A 14,940-nucleotide genomic window follows, 5' to 3' on the forward strand; every position below is an offset into this window, starting at 1 on the left:
AGGTCAGCAACAAAGGAATCATACAGGAACAAGCAAGACACGGGGGAGCTGAAGACCAGTCAGCACTCAGCACATGCAGAGGCACTTCTTAAATAGTCCATCTGGTGCCAATCTTCACAATGCGTGTGCGTGATCGTGCATTTCTGTGCACATGCGCACGTCTAGTCACCAGCCGTCTCATGGGAATTCCCTTACAAACGGCCTGAATTTGGACATGGGATTTCTCAATCATTATCCAACAGTTTTATGACTATCACCTCAAGCATGACTGCCTCTGTGAGTGTTGTCTCCCCCCCCCCAGCCTTTGCTTTTGCTCTGTCTTATCTCTGTACTTTTTTTTTTTCATCCCCTACATCTCTTCTAACATTCTGCTAAAACTTTGATCAGTACTGCTTGGATCTGAAGAAGGGGACATTCCCTGAAAGCTTGTCCTCAAAATTATATGTTAGTGCAAATAAAAAAAGTATCACGGACAGTACTCAATTTGTTCAGGGTGCAACATGTAACATTTACGATCTGACCGGCTCCGCACCCCCCTCCCTCCACGATGCCTGATGTGACAGCTACTGGGGGAAAAAAAAGTGAATTTGTGTGACTTGCGAGCCAAATGCAGTTCTCTCTAGTGGATCGCCAACATAAAACACATAACTTCAACTGTGTACATAAAATATTTCACCATTATATGTTGCGCTCCTAAATAACAAAAACATTTTTTTGATTCCCCTTAAAAAACAATATTATAAATATATAACCAATTTAAAAAATTAGTGAATCATCAAATCAATTTAGTATAATTAATAGTCCCATCAATAAAAATAAAAGTCCAATAATAGTGACTTGGTGATAATTGCTCTTCAATTTGTGACTTTTTGTGAATCCTCCAATTAGTGAAGATGTATACCTAAAATGTAATGGTAAATGATGATATTTATAACCGATGCTATAAATATCATCATTTACCATTACATTTTAGGTTGCATCATGATCAAAAAGTAGAAAAAATAGAGTTTTGGGGTATAGTTAGACATAATCCACATTGGAGAGGTGACAACTTAATTCGTGAAATAAGTAAAAAATAATCATTTTGGATTTTTGAGTTATGAAGTTTGGCACCAGGAGGTTTGAATAAGGATTTTGATTTATCATGTTTTATTAGTGATATTTAGAATACAGTATTTTAATTGTTCATGGCTTCATGATTTCTGGAGCTTGTCATATGTGAGGAATTCTTCATTTTAAGGAATAGGGCTTGATGTTGTTTGAGGTGAAAACATTTTCACATATTTTTTATATTTTAATTTCTATATATATTTTTTTATTATATTATTTTTTTGTTTTATTTTCATTTTGCATTTATTTTATTTTTTATTTATTATTTTTTATTTTTATTGTCATTTTTATTTTTAAATATAAAAAAAATTGTAATATTATTTTGTTTAATTTTTATTATTTTTGTTTATTATTTTTATTATTATTATATTTTTTATTTTTATATTTATTTATATTTATTCTTATTTTTATTTATTTATTTTTATTTATATTTTTTATTTTTATTTTTGATTATTTTTCATTTATTTTATTTTTATATTTATTTTTATATGTTTATAAATTTATTTGTATTTTTATTTCCATTCAATCACTACGTTAATGATTTAATATTATTTTTATGTTAATATATATTTTTATATATATATATGTATAAACATGATATTTTTATATATATAATAAAATATGTAAGAATCCATAGTATTTAGGAAGGATCGTTCAGGCCTTTGTAGTCCGCGGAGTCATGATACAATTTATTCTTCCGAGATGAGTATAATTAAAATTGCAACATATGTGTCAATAGAGAGGAGAGATTATGCGCTCCTTGACCCCAAAAGTATGGCCGCCTCCTATCTATCTTCAGGAAAATGGCGGAGGTAACATATATAAGCTAGTATTAGAGGAGTGACTGTCCTATCACAACCCCCTGATGAAGCCACGTGACCGGTGGCGTAACGCGTAGGGGTGGGGCTACGACGTCACTCGGAAGGAATCGGATCATTCGGCAGACGGCAAGTACATGACTCGGCGGCCGGCAAGAGGCTTTATGATTTAAGAGTGCAATTTTTGATGATTTTAAATGTTAGTGCAATACCCGGATGGTGGGAATAAAAATGTTTTAAAGGATAAAGCACTATGTCATTATTTTCCTTTTACATGCGGAGAAACGTCTAAAGAGGATAAATAGGTGGTTTATCACAGCTGAAGGAGGGATGAATCCCTGCAGGGATAGCTAACCCATAGAGGATATCTGCATTTATCTAAAGGGAAGGACCCTTCAAATCTACCCATTTAGAGCTAAATTCTGGCAGGTTCCAAGGAAGGTGAATCACAAGCGTGTATAGCCTAATTGTAGGCAACAAAGGAGGTGAGTATACATCTTCACTAATTGGAGGATTCACAAAAAGTCACAAATTGAAGAGCAATTATATCCAAGTCACTATTATTGGACTTTTATTTTTATTGATGGGACTATTAATTATACTAAATTGATTTGATGATTCACTAATTTTTTTAATTGGTTATATATTTATAATATTGTTTTTAAGTGGAATCAAAAAATTTTTTTTGTTATTTAGGTGAAATATTTTAGCTACTGGGGGATCTTCTCCCCTCTCGCTAGCTGTCACAATTTAAACAAAATGTGGCTGCGTGGGGCTCCGCCCGCCTTGCTGCATCATTCATTCACAGCGTTCTGTGAATGGGAAAACTACAAGTCCCAGCAGCCTTGCAGCTGTTGGCTTGTAGTTTTCAATGAACTAACACAGCGCTCCACAGCAACGTGTAGTTCTTTGAGCCTTCCTGTTAGTAAGTATTCACTTGCCCATATGGGATGTACGAGCAATCAGATATACTGACAGGTCAAGGGGAGACCTGCATGGCACCAGTGATCTACAGATCACTGCTGCAATGCTTTAGATCAGGGGTGTCAAACTGGTGACCCTCCAGCTGTTGCGAAACTACAAGTCCCATGATACATCTACCTTTGGGAGTCATGCTTGTAATTGTCAATCTTGCAATGCCTCATGGGACTTGTAGTTTGGCAACAGCTGGAGGGCCACCAGTTTTACACCCGTGCTATAGAGACTGCATAAACAAAAAATACTAAATGCAAATTTTTTTACTTGCAAAAAAAATGTGCATTTATTATATTTTGTTAAAAGGCGAACTTATCCTTTAAAGTGACATTAAATGATATCCTTATTCTCCAAAAAGAATCCATATATATTCACACCATAATGGCCAGGTAATTTATTTTTCATGAAGTTATTGCTTAATGTGTTTTTCTGCCTACATATAATATCTTCCCTGAGCTCCTGTTTGTTTTGGAATGAGCAGTGCAGGTTAGTTGTGGTCATGTCCACTGTTCTATGCACGGTGCACATCCCATAATCCATAGTCCCTAGTCCAATTTCGGAGCGAGCAGGAGAGGGTGGCTATGTTCCTACAAACAGTGGGACCATGAAGTACAAATGTATCCACCTTCTAACACCAAGTCAGATCACAGCAGCGAAAAAAAAAAAAGAAAGAATTTTGAGATAGTTGAGAGCAATAGAAGGTACTTTTTTGAGTTAAGAATAAATACTTGAATAGAATTTTTTTTTTTAAATCAAAGTTTATTATCACTGATCTCCAGCAAACAGCTAAATGCAGAGCTGACATACATATACAGGAGATGTCAAAGAATTTACACAAGCAGAGCAAAGCTGGAGACCTAAACATACTCCTCTGCAGTTAAAGTGTTACTAAACCCACAACTGTGAAATCAGTCTGTATATGCAGTAAAGAATGGTTGTTATACTCACTGTGGAACCTAAGGGGTTAATCCTCTGCATTGTGTAAAAAGGATCTCTGATCCTCCCCATATTCTACTGTCCCCAATCCATCTGCTGATAGAACAGAGCCTTGGGGGCAATCTGCACATGTTCAGTTGGGTGTGTAATGCTAGAGAGTTTTCTTTCTTGGGAGTGCATCTGATCAGAACAGGGCCAATCAGCACTGTCCAGACAGAGGATCAGGAGTTCTGCAGCCTTTTAGGACAATCAGGAAAGAATGAAAACTCCTACAAGTTTTAACCAATGCTCTGTTGGATACTGATAGAAGTCACAAGACTGCTTTAACTGCTGATGAGAAAAGGTATTTAGCAGTTTATATTTACTAAAATAATTGCATTTCCATGTTGTGTGTACTGTGGGAGATCAGATATAGTGAATGCAGGGTCCTGGGAGACCAGATATAGTGAATGCAGGGTCTGGGGGAGTCCAGATATAGTGAATGCAGGGTCCTGGGAGACCAGATATAGTGAATGCAGGGTCCTGGGAGACCAGATATAGTGAATGCAGGGTCCTGGGAACCCAGATATAGTGAATGCAGCGTCCGGGGAGACCAGATATAGTGAATGCAGGGTCCAGGGAGACCAGATATAGTGAATGCAGGGTCCTGGGAGACCAGATATAGTGAATGCAGGGTCAGGAGGAGACCAGATATAGTGAATGCAGGGTCAGGAGGAGACCAGATATAGTGAATGCAGGGTCCTGGGAGACCAGATATAGTGAATGCAGGGTCCTGGGAGACCAGATATAGTGAATGCAGGGTCCTGGGAGACAGATATAGTGAATGCAGGGTCCTGGGAGACCAGATATAGTGAATGCAGGGTCCTGGGAGACCAGATATAGTGAATGCAGGGTCCTGGGAGACCAGATATAGTGAATGCAGGGCCCTGGGAGACCAGATATAGTGAATGCAGGGCCCGGGGAGACCAGATATAGTGAATGCAGGGTCCGGGGAGACCAGATATAGTGAATGCAGGGCCCTGGGAGACCAGATATAGTGAATGCAGGGCCCTGGGAGACCAGATATAGTGAATGCAGGGCCCTGGGAGACCAGATATAGTGAATGCAGGACCCTGGGAGACCAGATATAGTGAATGCAGGGCCCTGGGAGACCAGATATAGTGAATGCAGGGCCCTGGGAGACCAGATATAGTGAATGCAGGGCCCTGGGAGACCAGATATAGTGAATGCAGGGTCCTGGGAGACCAGATATAGTGAATGCAGGGTCCTGGGAGACCAGATATAGTGAATGCAGGGCCCTGGGAGACCAGATATAGTGAATGCAGGGCCCGGGGAGACCAGATATAGTGAATGCAGGGCCCGGGGAGACCAGATATAGTGAATGCAGGGCCCTGGGAGACCAGATATAGTGAATGCAGGGCCCTGGGAGACCAGATATAGTGAATGCAGGGCCCTGGGAGACCAGATATAGTGAATGCAGGGCCCTGGGAGACCAGATATAGTGAATGCAGGGCCCTGGGAGACCAGATATAGTGAATGCAGGGCCCTGGGAGACCAGATATAGTGAATGCAGGGTCAGGAGGAGACCAGATATAGTGAATGCAGGGTCAGGAGGAGACCAGATATAGTGAATGCAGGGTCCGGGGAGACCAGATATAGTGAATGCAGGGTCCGGGGAGACCAGATATAGTGAATGCAGGGTCCGGGGAGACCAGATATAGTGAATGCAGGGTCCGGGGAGACCAGATATAGTGAATGCAGGGTCCTGGGTTTAGTAACACTTTAAGCCAAACAGCAGGTAACACCTCTACTCCCGGATTGCTCACTGGGCAGTGAGTGAACAGCAGCAAACTGATGAGTCCTCTCCATGCTCAGTGTGCTGCTTCCTATCACACTGAAAAACTGCACACCCGATTGGCAGGGAGTTACAAAAGGCTGCTATTAAATCAAATTCAAGTATACACTAACTGAATGAAGAATATGTTTCACTATCTTAAATTCACACATGACTAAATTAGTTGCTGTTTCCATGATATCTTTCTAGACTTCAGCTTGAAAGTACATGTGACATGATAGACGCATGAGTCATAAGTATGCTGCAAAGTTGAGGAAAAGTCAGAATTCCTCATCTTTATACTTGTTATACATCAGTCACTTTATGTACTAAAGCTGTAGTATGATAGCCAGGAAATTAACATTCTTAGAAATAGAGGTTAGCTGTAATTTTCGATATGACTTTTGCTATTGGGATGCTATTTTCCCAATGTTGCTCTTCTTGCAATCGTATTAACCACCTCCTGACCACGCCATGGCTGAATGATGGCCACAGAATGGATTTCTAGTTCTGTGAGGGCTTGCTCAGTGACTGCTGTGTCCTTAGGACACAGCTGATCACAGATTGAGGTAAAGGGCCAAACACAGCGGCCCTTTACTATGTGATCAGCTGTGTCAAATCACAGCCGATCCTATGTAAAGAAATGCTGGCTATCGGCATTTCCTTTCCTCAACGCAGCCACTGTGTGAGGAAAGGAAAACCAGCAATCCCGTGACAGCACAAATTTATCATGATAATCAGGGCACAGATCATCAGTGCCCTGATTATCAGTGCAGACCCATCCATGCCAATTAGTGTCCATCCGTGCAGCATATTAGTGTCCATCCGTGCAGCATATTAGTGTCCATCCGTGCAGCCTCATCAGTGTTCATCAGTGCAGCCTCATCAGTGCCCATCAATTCAATCTCATCAGTGCCCATCAGTGCAGCCTCATCACCACACATCAAAAGAAGAAAATGTACTTATTTGCAAAAGTTTAGAACAGAAACTAAGAAAAATAGTTTTTTTTCCCAAACTTTTGGGATTTTTTTCATACCACCAAAACAAATCTCTACCTGTCTAAAAAAAAAAAGATACAAATTTGACATGGATACAGTGTTTCATGACCGCGCAATTGTCATTCAAAGTGCAACAGCTCTGAAAGCTAAAAATTGGCCTGGGCAGGAAGGGGGGTGAAAGTGCCCAGTATTGAAGTGGTCAGTACAGAGGTTTGTAGTCACTAGAAGTAGAGCTAATTGAATAGAAGCAGGATTTGTGTATGTAATACATTTTGCTGTCCTGTGTACAGTACAAATACTGTACAATGGCAAATTAGATTAAAACTTATGAAAAAATTATTTACATCAAATTGATTTAAATACTGATAATGTGCACACACATTGATCCGGCCCTATTGCTGTTCTGAGAAAATACAGACATCTTCTTTCTGCAATTGAGGAAGATGAACACTTGCCTCTCTTGCATTCAGCAGTCTTGATGAGCTCCAAGGCACTGCTGCTTTTGGACACTTCTGGACATGTGTTCCCTGCTGGGCGCGACCCCATGGTTTTGTCTGCGAGTCTGGCACCTTTATCTGGCTAATCTTTGGATTTACAGATGCTTCTGACATGCCATTTTCCACCTAGTACTCCCTCTGCTTATGTTTCTTTTCAGCTTATACTCAGAATGTAAAATTCCCAGATTTATAGCAGCACAGAAATAGCAAAGAAAAGGCAACTCTAAGGCTCCATGTACACGAGCCTACCCTGACCGTAGGCCACGGGAAAACGCAAATCATGGGAAAACCACGGCAAAACGCAACTACGGTACCGCGATTTTGCGTTTTCCCACGGTCGGTGGTCAAAACATTCCTGTCCTGAACACGATTCTTCACCTAAACATGGCAGCTCCTAAACTCTGCTAAAAGCCTATGTGTATATGGACACATAGGCTTTTATGGAGTTGAGTTTAGGAGCTTTGCCAAAAAAATGCCAAAAGCTCCTAAACTCGTTTAGGAGATGCTCGTGTACATGAAGCTTAAGAGTATCAGAAGCAAATGCATGATCTTATTAGCAATCCAAAAAACATGCTCCCCTGAAATTATATCTCATCACTTTCCTCTGTTGCTGCATCTTTGCTTTTCTGTTGTGTGAAAAAGTGTATCTTCCTACAAATTTGATCTGTTGATAGAAGGGTGTACTCCTCTAAGCGTATCTTGATGGATCTCTGAAGGTCCACAATAATAGAAGGATTCACCTGATAACGTTGCCAGGCTATATAGATGTACCACAACAAATGATGTACTTAGAGCCCACACTTAGAAGTATTTGGTCTAAGGTGGTGCTATATCCAAAGAACCTCATCAACCTTGACGATGTGGAGAACTGTTGCGTTTAGTGGTACTGATATAGCAGTTAGGCTGCTTCCAAACCAGGGGTTCCCTCTATTCAGTGGGGGGCCTTGGGTGAAAATTTGAGGAGAAGATGAAAAAGAGCACCAAGAGAATAAACTGATAAGGTGGTTAGATGCAAATAACCATGCCAACATATTTCTTCGGTGCCAAAATCTGCCTATAGGGTTTGGATTAATGAGTGATTGGCTCAGCAGTAGAAAGAACAGATACTTTAGCAAACTTTTAGTGCATATCTCTAATTTTGTTAATATTGTCTCAAACAAGTGAAATGTCAAGGCAGCAATCCAGTGCATAGAATCTTTTAGATCCTGATCAATAAAGTAAAATTGACGTTACTATGTAAACAACAACCACTTTTATTTCTCATCTCCTCTTCCTTCATGAGATTTCTCAATTTGTAGCCACAGGCATCTATATTATATTTTATTTTATATATATATATTTATATATACTCTTCTAATTCATCTCCAACCTGTTATATTTTAGGTAAAGCTATAAGACACACAGCTCAGACTTTCTTTAGTATTGCTAATGGGGTGCGAAAAGGAATCCCGAAAGTCATGGTGGTATTTATAGATGGATGGCCCTCTGACAACATCGAAGAAGCTGGTATAATAGCTCGGGAATATGGCATCAATGTCTTCATTGTGTCAGTGGCACCTCCCAGCCCCGAAGAACTTGGAATGGTGCAGGATGTGGCATTCATAGACAAAGTGAGTAGTAGAGCTCTCAAAAGCAGAAATAACGTTCTAACACAATAATTTACACACCTACTTATATGTACATTACAAAGGTCACTTTGCAGTAAAGCAAGGAAGCTTAGAAACCTCTTTAGTGTATTAATGTTCTTTCACTAAACAAGTTGCTGCACATACAAACTATTACAATTATAGGAATATAGTACAAGGCTGACAGATATTACAAAATATGCCTATAGCATGCACAAGCTATCCATCCTTCCCAACAACTAAGCATGTACATTGACTCCCTCAAGAGTTGGTTCTGGCCAGCTTAGTGGATTGCTTCAAAAGAGGCCTGGATTGTTTCTTAGATGCACAGAATATAACTGGATACTAACATTTATAGGTAAAGTTGATCCAGGGAATATCTGATTGCCTCTCGGGGGATCAGGAATTTTTTCCCTGCAGGAGCAAATTGGATCGTGCTTTGCTGGGTTTTTGTCAGGTGTGGTAGGTGAATAGCCCGCCGAATGCCCTTACTGTTCATGTGTTCGGTGAACACACAAAGGACCGATGTTTGAGTTGAACTAACGTTTGACTCAAACATACAGTCCATCACTACAGAACAGACAGGGCTCTCTGCATCTACCCCAACACAAGGCTCTGGTGCTATCTCAACAAAGAGACTAGAAAGGGATATGATACAAATTATTGCTCGGTGTAGTGCTCTGAGAAAGAATGTGCAGAAAGTGAAAATGCACATGCATGTAGACAGGAAGTGGCTGCAAAGAAGCTGGAAGAGATCAGTTTTGCTGATGTGCAACAAAAGATACTAAAAGGGGAAAATTGTATCCTACTGAAAGGCAAAAGAAATTGTTTCTGATGTACAGTCCTGGCTACTTTCTACCAATTGCCCTGATCCCTATGTAATGGAGTTGAGATACTGACATGTTTGTAGTCCATATCAGGAAGGCAGCCTAGGGTGACTACTATGCTTCCTTAGACACAATTAGGAGTGACATAGCTACCCAGGGACAGGAAATGTGTTATCTGCGGGATAGGTAGGTGAAAATTAAAGCAAAAGAAACGTGAAAAATGCAGCAATGAATAGTAAGCTGTAATATATATTTTTGGTTTTGGATTTAGATACTCTATAGGCAAAGTAAATTTTATTTGGTGAGGGTTTACTGGGTTTGCTTTAGATATACTATAAAACAAATTTGGTATAGTATCATGCAAGTTTGGACTTTTATGTAAAAAGATCGCCTTATGTTTTTTATTTCAGGCTGTCTGCAAGAACAACAGCTTTTTCTCCTTCCACATGCCGAGCTGGTTTGGCACCACTAAGTACACAAAGCCTCTGGTACAAAAGCTATGTACACACGAGCAGCTTCTCTGCAGCAAGACCTGCTACAACTCAGTCAACATTGCATTCCTGATTGACGGCTCCAGTAGTATCGGGGATCAAAACTTCCGAATCATGCTGGATTTCATAACCAACGTTGTGCGAGCATTTGAAGTGTCTGATGTTGGTGCAAAAGTAGCTGCTGTACAGTTCACCTATGATCAGCGTTTAGAGTTTGGCCTGAATGACTATGCCACCAAGGAGGATGTCCTGCGTGCCATTTACAACATCCCTTATATGAGTGGTGGCACTGCTACCGGAGATGCCATCAATTTTGTTTTGCGCAGTGTTTTCCAACCAACCAGGGATGGGCACAACAAAAACTTCCTAGTCCTCATCACCGATGGTCAGTCTTATGATGATGTCAGGGGGCCAGCTCTTGCAGCACACAGAGAAGGTAAAGAAAATGTATATTGTGATTATTCCTGGACATTTATTGAAAGCAGAGGTGCAGCTGTCAGGTATAACAGTGGGCAGTATGTGTAGAAGAGGCATGTGGAGGGTATGAGAGTGGGGAGCATGTATAAAGATGGAATGTGGAGGTTATGACAACACATAGTATGTACAAGAAAAAAAGTAAGAAGAGTATGACATTGGGCAATATGTACAGGAGATGAGTGAGGAGGGTATGACAGTGGGTAGTATGTACAGGAGAAGAGTGAGGAGGGTATGACAGTGGGCAGTATGTACAGGAGATGAGTGGGGAGGGTATGACAGTGAGCAGTATGTACAGGAGAAGAGTGAAGAGGGTATGACAGTGGGCAGTATGTACAGGAGAAGAGTGAAGAAGGTATGACAGTGGGCAGTATGTACAGGAGAAGAGTGAAGAAGGTATGACAGTGGGCAGTATGTACAGGAGAAGAGTGAAGAAGGTATGACAGTGGGCAGTATGTACAGGAGAAGAGTGAAGAAGGTATGACAGTGGGCAGTATGTACAGGAGAAGAGTGAAGAAGGTATGACAGTGGGCAGTATGTACAGGAGAAGAGTGAGGTGGGCATGACAGAGGGCAGTATGTACAGGAGAAGAGTGAGGAGGGTATGACAGTGGGCAATATGTACAGGAGAAGAGTGAGGAGGGTGTGACAGTGGGCAGTATGTACAGGAGAAGAGTGAGGAATGTATGACAGTGGGCAGTATGTACAGGAGAAGAGTGAGGAGGGTATGACAGTGGGCAGTATGTACAGGAGAAGAGTGAAGAGGGTATGACAGTGGGCAGTATGTAGAGGAGAAGAGTGAGGAAGGTATGACAGTGGGCAGTATGTACAGAAGAGTGAGGAGGGTATGATAGTTGGCAGTATGTACAGGAGAAGAGTGAAGACGGTACGTCAGTGGGCAGTATGTGCAGGAGAAGAGTGAAAAGGGTATGACAGTTGGCAGTATAAGCAGGAAAGGAATGAGGAGGGCATGACAGTGGGCACTATGTGCTGGAGAGGAGTGTAGAGGATGGGGAGAGTATGTTAGTGAGCAGTATGTTCAGGAAAGGAGTCTAGATGGTATGAGACTGGGAAGTATACACAGAGGAGAAGTGCAGGAGAGAGGTGAAGAGGGTATGATCGCAGGCTGTTTGTGTAGGAGAGTGCTGGGCAAGGACTGGAAAGCGTAGATAGGATACCTGTTTTAATTACTTTGTAATTTCAGAGGGGAGAAGACGGTAAACACAGCAACATGCAGAAACAAAGTGCATATGAGTGTGTTTCTGGTTTTAGCCAGCTTTTAATTTCAGAAGAAATTGGATAAAATAGAATAGACTAATGTTTACATAGATTAAGCGTAATTACAATTGGTTGGATCTCTGTAGCAAGGTTTAACTATTCCTCTGTGTGTCAAATTGGATGCCTATAACAAGCAACAACAAGAATATGTGTTTTAGCATTCGGGTAAAATAGAGAAAAATGCACTGTTTTTTGTACACCAATTCTTAACTGGTAAACTTCCCCAAAAACAGCAGATCAATCAGATGCAGTTTACTACTCCCATTCCTAATATAGGGTCAGTGATCATAAAAATTGTAAAAAGCTTCCCTGTCACATATCACCTACCACAATATCGGTAGAAAAAAAAAACAAAATAGAAAAAAAAATATTTATTACCGTAACCTAGGTGGTTTTGAATAATATAGTACAAAAAGCAGCACTGTACACCATGCAATAACAAACAGTTATACATCAGATCCTAATAGATCTTACAGCTCCAATTTCTTGATATATGATCAGTTATTATGGGAAGATGCTTATTTCTGATCATTGCAATGTGTTTGTAACAAGCCAAGTCTATTAATCTGCGTAGTATGAAATCACAGTCAGTTATGTCGTTAAAAGATCATTGAACATCAATCAGCGCATTTTATCTTTCTCTTTGCTTTCTAAGAATTTATAGCCTTAAAACATCAGGGTGTATGGATCCCCCTACTGGCTAAACCAGGAACAGAATGTGCTAGTGGGAATGTATTTTTTATTTGCATATTATTTCTTTGTGTGTTCTGTTAATATGGTAGTAAACTCGTTTTTTAAATTTTACCTACAGGTAAGCTTATAAAAAAGTTTACTTGTAGGTTAAATGAATATCTCCTAAACGTGCGCCATTTAGGAGATGTTCTCTTTTTTAAATCGGGCGCATGTGCTCTGAAGGAACAGCTCGGGCATGCCTTTCCTTCAGAGCTGTGTGCCGTGGCCTGGGACTCCCGTATGCATGTGTGGGACTGACATCATCGCGGCCTGACCTGTCAGATGGCCGGAGCTCGCGAACCCTGTAGGAAGACCAGGTGAAGATGGACGCCTCTGCAGCAGTGCCAGTGCGCCGCTGGAGGGCTTTGTTTTAAGGTAAGTTTTACATAATGTGCTAGTATGTGATGCATGACATTACTTTGCAGGGGACTTTTTTTTCCTGCGGTTTACTACGATTTTAAGGGTAAAAACAAAAGTTTAAAATTTCTTTATAGATAGGTAATCATGGCACATAAATAGTAAATATTTACAATTTCCAGCCAACAGGTTGTGCATTAGGATGGCCATACAGTATACAATTTTCTTACAATTTCTTCCCAATTTCCTTTAGATTGACCTTTAACTATGTAGTGCAAGGGCCTGTCTAATTGGATACAATTGAAAGTGTTGTTTAGGTTTGACCTCATATTATATGGTTATTGGTAAATCTAAAGCAAAAATCTCAAGAAAATGTTATAATGTAAGGTCAGCCTAAAGCTTTATTTATACAAGCATATTGATCTGTACACTCATTCAAAGGGCCATCTTGGCCTGCATGGGAAGCACAGGAGTCCCAGACAGCGTTCTGAACTGTGCATCAGATTTGCACCTGATGATCCATGCAGGTCCATGCAGTTGGCCACCTGTCATTGATTTGAACAGGCTGCCTGGAACAGCCGTGTGTATGCCTATGTGAATAAAGCCTTAGGCTGGTACTTCAGGAATTAAATTACCTGTTTACTGCTGGAACACACATCCACAAACACACACACATATACAGTCATGGCCGAAATTGTTGGCACCCTTGATATTTCTCCAGGAAATCATGTATTTCTCACGAAACGTATTGCATTAACACATGTTTTGCTATACACATGTTTATTCCCTTTGTGTGTATTGGGACAAAACAAAAAAAGGGAGGAAAGAAAGCAAATTCGACATAATGTCACACAAACCTCCAAAAATGGGCTGGACAAAAGTATTGGCACCCTTTCACAACTGCGGATAAATAAGAATGTTACAAGCATGTGATGCTCCTGTAAACTCACCTGGGGCAAGTAACAGGTGTGGGCAATATAGAAATCACACCTGAAAGCAGATAAAAAGGAGAGACGTTCACTTAACCTTTGCATTGTGTGTCTGTCTGTGCCACACTAAGCATGGACAACAGAAAGAGGAGACGAGAACTGTCTGAGGACCTGAGAACCAAAATTGTGGCAAAATATCAACAATCTCAAGGTTACAAGTCCATCTCCAGAGAACTAGATTTGCCTTTGTCCACAGTGCGCAACATTATCAAGAAGTTTGCAACCCATGGCACTGTAGCTAATCTCCCTGGTCGTGGACGGATGAGGAAAATTGATGAAAGATTGCAACGCAGAATAGTCCGGATGGTGGATAAGCAGCCCCAAACATGTTCCAAAGACATTCAAGCTGTCCTGCAGGCTCAGGGAGCATCAGTGTCAGCGCGAACTATCCGTCGACATTTAAATGAAATGAAACGCTATGGCAGGAGACCCAGGAGGACCCCACTGCTGACACAGAGACATAAAAAAGCAAGACTACAGTTTGCCAAAATGTACTTGAGTAAGCCAAAAGCCTTCTGGGAAAACGTCTTGTGGACAGATGAGACCAAGATAGAGCTTTTCGGTAAAGCACATCATTCTACTGTTTACCGAAAACGGAATGAGGCCTACAAAGAACAAAACACAGTACCTACGGTAAAATATGGTGGAGGTTCAATGATGTTTTGGGGTTGTTTTGCTGCCTCTGGCACTGGGTGCCTTGACTGTGTGCAAGGCATCATGAAATCTGAGGATTACCAAAGGATTTTGGGTCGCACTGTAGGGCCCAGTGTCAGAAAGCTGGGTTTGCGTCCAAGATCCTGGGTCTTCCAGCAGGACAATGACCCCAAACATACGTCAAAAAGCACTCAGAAATGGATGGCAAAGAAGCGCTGGAGAGTTCTGAAGTGGCCAGCAATGAGCCCAGATCTAAATCCCATTGAACACCTGTGGAGAGATCTTAAAATTGCTGTTGGGAAAAGGTGTCCTTCCAATAAGAGAGACCTGGAGCTGTTTGCAAAGG

General features: G+C 40.9%; 1 protein-coding gene across 1 annotated transcript in view; it reads left to right on the forward strand.

Moving 5' to 3' along the window:
• Positions 1-14,940, forward strand: part of COCH (cochlin) — an 85,615-nt gene that overhangs the window by 62,667 nt on the left and 8,008 nt on the right. Inside the window, exons 10-11 of the mRNA XM_089691177.1 lie at positions 8,552-8,778; positions 10,031-10,547. Coding sequence (XP_089547303.1) covers positions 8,552-8,778; positions 10,031-10,547 — 744 coding nt within the window. The remainder of the gene's footprint in view (positions 1-8,551; positions 8,779-10,030; positions 10,548-14,940) is intronic.

This window comes from Staurois parvus, unplaced genomic scaffold, assembly GCF_062004578.1.
Source record: "Staurois parvus isolate SC_StPar_1 unplaced genomic scaffold, SC_StPar_1.0 ptg000553l, whole genome shotgun sequence".
NCBI lineage: Eukaryota > Metazoa > Chordata > Amphibia > Anura > Ranidae > Staurois > Staurois parvus.